Source organism: Callionymus lyra, chromosome 1 (genome assembly GCF_982586985.1).
Source record: "Callionymus lyra chromosome 1, fCalLyr1.hap1.1, whole genome shotgun sequence".
NCBI classification, from domain to species: domain Eukaryota; kingdom Metazoa; phylum Chordata; class Actinopteri; order Syngnathiformes; family Callionymidae; genus Callionymus; species Callionymus lyra.
In genome coordinates, this window is record NC_141818.1 from 4,854,441 (window position 1) to 4,858,717 (window position 4,277).

The window sequence follows — 4,277 nt, forward strand, 5'->3', positions numbered from 1 at the left end:
GGAACTCCGGTAATACGTCCGGGGAAGAAGAGGGACGTATGATGCCTGTCGCCAATGACCCAGAAATATATGTGTTCATGGCCTCAGTCTCAGGGAGAGAGAGGGAGTACAAGCGCCCCTGTTGCGGCTCAGCACCGGGTAAGAGTTCAATCGCGCAATCATAGGACCGATGAGGAGGTAGACTTACGGCACGAGTCTTAGAAAACATCTCCTTCAGGTCATTGTAACCCGGTTGCATTCCTCTTCCGCATGTTGACATTGCGTTGACAAGGCAACCGCGGCGTCGCTGCTGACCCGATGAGTTACACCTTGTCTAATATGCATATTAGATCCCTGTCCCTTCCAGGTTTTGTGGCATGCATGTTCGTCCGTGCAGCAGATAAGAACGAATTGGGTTGAAATCTTCGCCCCAGTAACAGATTATTAATCAATAGTTGATCCAACTTCCGCTGGTCCCGCTGCCAGTTATCTAAAGAATTTTGATCGCGCCGCATGCACAAAACTGGTGAGTGTTTGATCCACCGAGAGAGGGGACCACTGGACCTGTGGCTGGTGTTGCTGGAGCCAGGGGAGACCCAAGATGAAGGGGTGTGGTTAGCAGGACAGGACGAGGACTGGATATCTTCGAAGTGGCCATCAGCGAAAGAGAGATGTTAATGATAGTAAATAATGGTCACTTGAAAATGTTTTTTTAAGTGACATCCCAACATATTTATTCAGAAGCTTCATCGTAGCTTCAGGAACTGCTTAAGTATCTGATTTAATATTTGTAAACATAGTTCAGTATGTTGTGACATACACTTTGTGTTTTTTTTTTGGGGGGGGGTAACATGACTTGTTAACGAACACAAAGTCATGGACTTCCTGTGAGGAACCAGGACAATAAGAGTCGAGAACAAAAACAATGCAGTCTCAGAAATGTTTATTTGTGTGAAGAGAATCGCAAGAATTTATCCTGAAATGGTTTCCTGGATCCATTTGAGTTTATCCTTGGAGAGAACCGCATACACTCCTGGTTTGTCCGGGTGGCCACACTCGAACCCGAAAGAGGTGACCCCGGTCAGGACGTCGCGGCACACCAGCGGACCCCCGGAGTCGCCCTGCAGGCAGCAAAACCTTCACTGACGACGAAGGTCAGACGTGACGGTTCAACAGGATTTTTTTTACTCACCAGACAAGTGTCGCTGCTTTCGTCTCCGGCCGAGCCGGCGCACACCATGTTCTTGGTGATCATCGACTGACCTCCGTAGAACTCGTCAGAGTTGCAGACCATCCGGTCCACCACGGTCACGTGGGTAGACAGCAGCACGTCGGTCTCGGTCCCCTCGTGGTAGTCGGTCAGTCCCCATCCCGCCACCAGACAATCCTCACCGGCCTCCGGGTACTCGCCGTCGCTCATCTGGAGCCACTTCACCGTCGCCGTCTCCTGCACGGGCTCGTCCAGCTGAGAGACAACATGAAAAAAATGAATTAAAAATGCCAATAATGACTAATTGGTTACAATTAAATGTGTTAAACAAGAAGTATCTGTCTCGCCTGCAGTTGATTCAAAACTCTGCAGCAAATAATTCTGAGCCGCTCTAGTAGAAGAACTCACATTTCTCCAATCCTTAAAACTCTTCACTGGCTGCCAGTTTCTTTCAGGATCAACTTTAAAATTCTGGTTCTTACTTTCAGATCTATTCATGGTCAGACCTTCCATCAGTGATCTGATCCAGACTTACACCCCAGCTCGGGCTCTGAGGTCTGTGGATCAGAATCTACTGATGGTTCCTGAACTTCCGGACCAGAGGAGAGAAATCCTTCCAGACTGTTGCTCCTAAGTTTGGAACCATCTCTGTGTTTAATGTCTACTGACTCCTTCAAGAAACAACTTAAGACATTTTTATTTCTGTTTTTCCCTTTTGTACATTTGATTTTATGATTGAAAAAAAAATGCGATAAAATAATTTGTCTTATTTTCACATTCCACTGAAACTATAACACAAAATAACTCTATTTTCGGAAAAAATAAAAAAGGAAGAAAGGAGGAGAAAAAGATCTTTAACAAGTTAGTTAGTCCAGCCAAAAGAAAAAAAGCATTTAAAAATAAAAAAATCTAACTATATAATCTAGTTTCTAGAATTTATTTTCATTAAACTGTTCTCGATATTTACTCAAATTATTTTAAGAGAAAAAATAAAAAGCCATAAACAAATATTGTAATTAGATGTAATACAATAATACATTGAAGATGTTTTTTTTAGCTGTCAATCATCTTCTGCATTGATCAGTTCTATTCTAAGACCCCTGACATCATGAGACCCCTAGAAATAGTCAAATATCTGGCTATATTAAATAAAAACATTGGTTTTTTTTGTGATTTTCATTAGCTAGCCTGGGTGGGATGCTCTCGTGGATGTTGTTTGAATTGAAACTCCGCAGAATAAAAAGTTGTTTGAATGTTAAGACTCTCGGTGCTCTCACCTCCACCAACATCAGGTCGTTGTTCGTCAGCTCAGCGTCGTAGAAGGGGTGAGGCACCAGCAGGGAAACGTTCCGGTACTGCCTGGAATCCTCCTCCTCCTCCTCGCTCATGATGGAGTGAGCCCCGAGAATGATCTTCATGTCTGAGCTACAAGTCAATAATCACAGTCATATTTCTTTAATTGGATCTTAAATAAAAGTGAGGATTAAAGTATCGGATTCTTTGACTTCATGGATTAGTTTTCCTGTTTAGCTATTCAGCTTTATAAATGACACAAAAGGTCATGTATGTATTTGAGTTAAACTTGTTTTTTAATCTACTTTTAGACAAAAATAATAAATAATTAACTCATATTTAGCCTTTATTTTTTGTTTGACTTTGAGAGTTCCTAATCTGTTTTTTAAAAGAGTCAAATTAAAGTAATATGGCTCAGTTTTTTCAAAAATGTTTCGTTAATTTATTACAATAAATAATGAAGTTCATTTTCAATTTACAATTTGTTTAAATCATTAACTTTACATGTTTTTCTTCATCTTTCTTAGGTTCTAAATTTATATAACTAAACTATGACTGATATGTATATTATTACAGTTATTTATAATTACATCTTGAAATTACATTCAAAATCAAATGAAATGTATTCTGCTTCTTCCAGGTGGGGGTCGTGGGGGCAGCGGCCAAAGTAAAGAGACCCAGACTTCCCTCACTTCAGCTTCTGTACCATCTCCTCACCATATATCCCGGGTCTGACCCGGGCCTCCTCCTATCCAGATGTAATGTGCAACTTCTCTTATCGCACTGTATTGTTTTTCTGACTCAATAATCACCTCTTCAAATCAGAAAACATCATCATTAACGTGCTTTTTATATTAAATAAAAGTGATTTAGAGAAGTATCATGTTCAGATATGACGTATATGTTCCAAAATATATTGAAATAATGTCTGATTTTAACAGATCTGTATATAAACTATTATTTAAAATATAATTTGTATTTTATTGATAATTAAATAACATTGTTATAGTTACATTTCTTATAGAAATAAATAAAGATTTGACGAGTATTTCAACTCTAACATTTCCCTTCTCTTCTTGTATCTCACCCAGCGCAGTGGGCAGCGCTCAGAACCCATTTGGGGTGGATCAGAGTCCCGCCACAGAACGGGTCCTCGTCCACCAGCATCGCCATGTAGGGGAGCGAGTGAGGCTTCACCTCCGTCCCTCCGATGATTCGAGCAGCATGACCTGAAACAGGTTCCAGGAAACACCTGTCAGCAGCAACAAAAAAACACCCAGAGAAGAGATTAAAAACATTGCAATCACTCGACTTGAGGTTGAGGATGAGAGCGCAGGAGAGAAGCGAACCTGCCAGAGAGAACATGGTCGTATTGGTGAGAAGCAAACTTTGCGACTCACTGACAACTTCCACGACTCAATCTTTTATGCTTGTGAAGGATGCGGTTTGACGATGGAAATGCACAAGTCAGCAGATCGCAAGCAGGAGATTAGACTGGAAGACAAAACCATGTTTCTATCCTTCATTTATTTCTGTAAAAATATATATATTATTATATATATATACAGTACTGTGCAAAAGTTGTAGGCAGGTGTGAAAAGTCTCACAAAAAATGTCACATGAGTTCAAACTCCCTTAAATCACTGACCGTATTTTTTGTTTTGCAATTATAATATTTTGTTTTTTTCATTCATTTTTAAACATTTAATTTCTCCCCGAATTTAAAGTCTTTACAAATATAAAAAATAAATAAATACAAAAATATAAAATACTATGCGAAAGTGTTAAGCAGGTG

General features: G+C 40.1%; 1 protein-coding gene across 1 annotated transcript; it reads right to left on the reverse strand.

The window, feature by feature from the left end:
* Positions 1-937: 937 nt before the first annotated feature.
* On the reverse strand, positions 938-3,890 carry LOC148087521 (granzyme A-like). The gene is made up of 5 exons (XM_087789061.1): positions 3,790-3,890; positions 3,570-3,711; positions 2,467-2,614; positions 1,172-1,444; positions 938-1,100 (listed from the first exon to the last, which is right to left on the reverse strand). The coding sequence occupies exons 1-5, from the start codon at positions 3,845-3,847 to the stop codon at positions 951-953; spliced, it is 771 nt and encodes a 256-aa protein (XP_087645187.1). The 5' UTR covers positions 3,848-3,890; the 3' UTR covers positions 938-950.
* Between the last annotated feature and the right edge of the window lie 387 nt (positions 3,891-4,277).

Bases quoted from the DNA above. Each gene is read 5' to 3' on its own strand.
- LOC148087521 (XM_087789061.1), bottom strand. From the start codon at position 3,847: ATGTTCTCTCTGGCAGGTTCGCTTCTCTCCTGCGCTCTCATCCTCAAC. The intron at 2,615-3,569 runs GTGAGATACAAG...ATTGACTTGTAG, and splicing joins AGCGCTGCCCACTGCGCTGG to CTCAGACATGAAGATCATTC. The intron at 1,101-1,171 runs GTGAGTAAAAAA...TGCTGCCTGCAG, and splicing joins AAAGCAGCGACACTTGTCTG to GGCGACTCCGGGGGTCCGCT.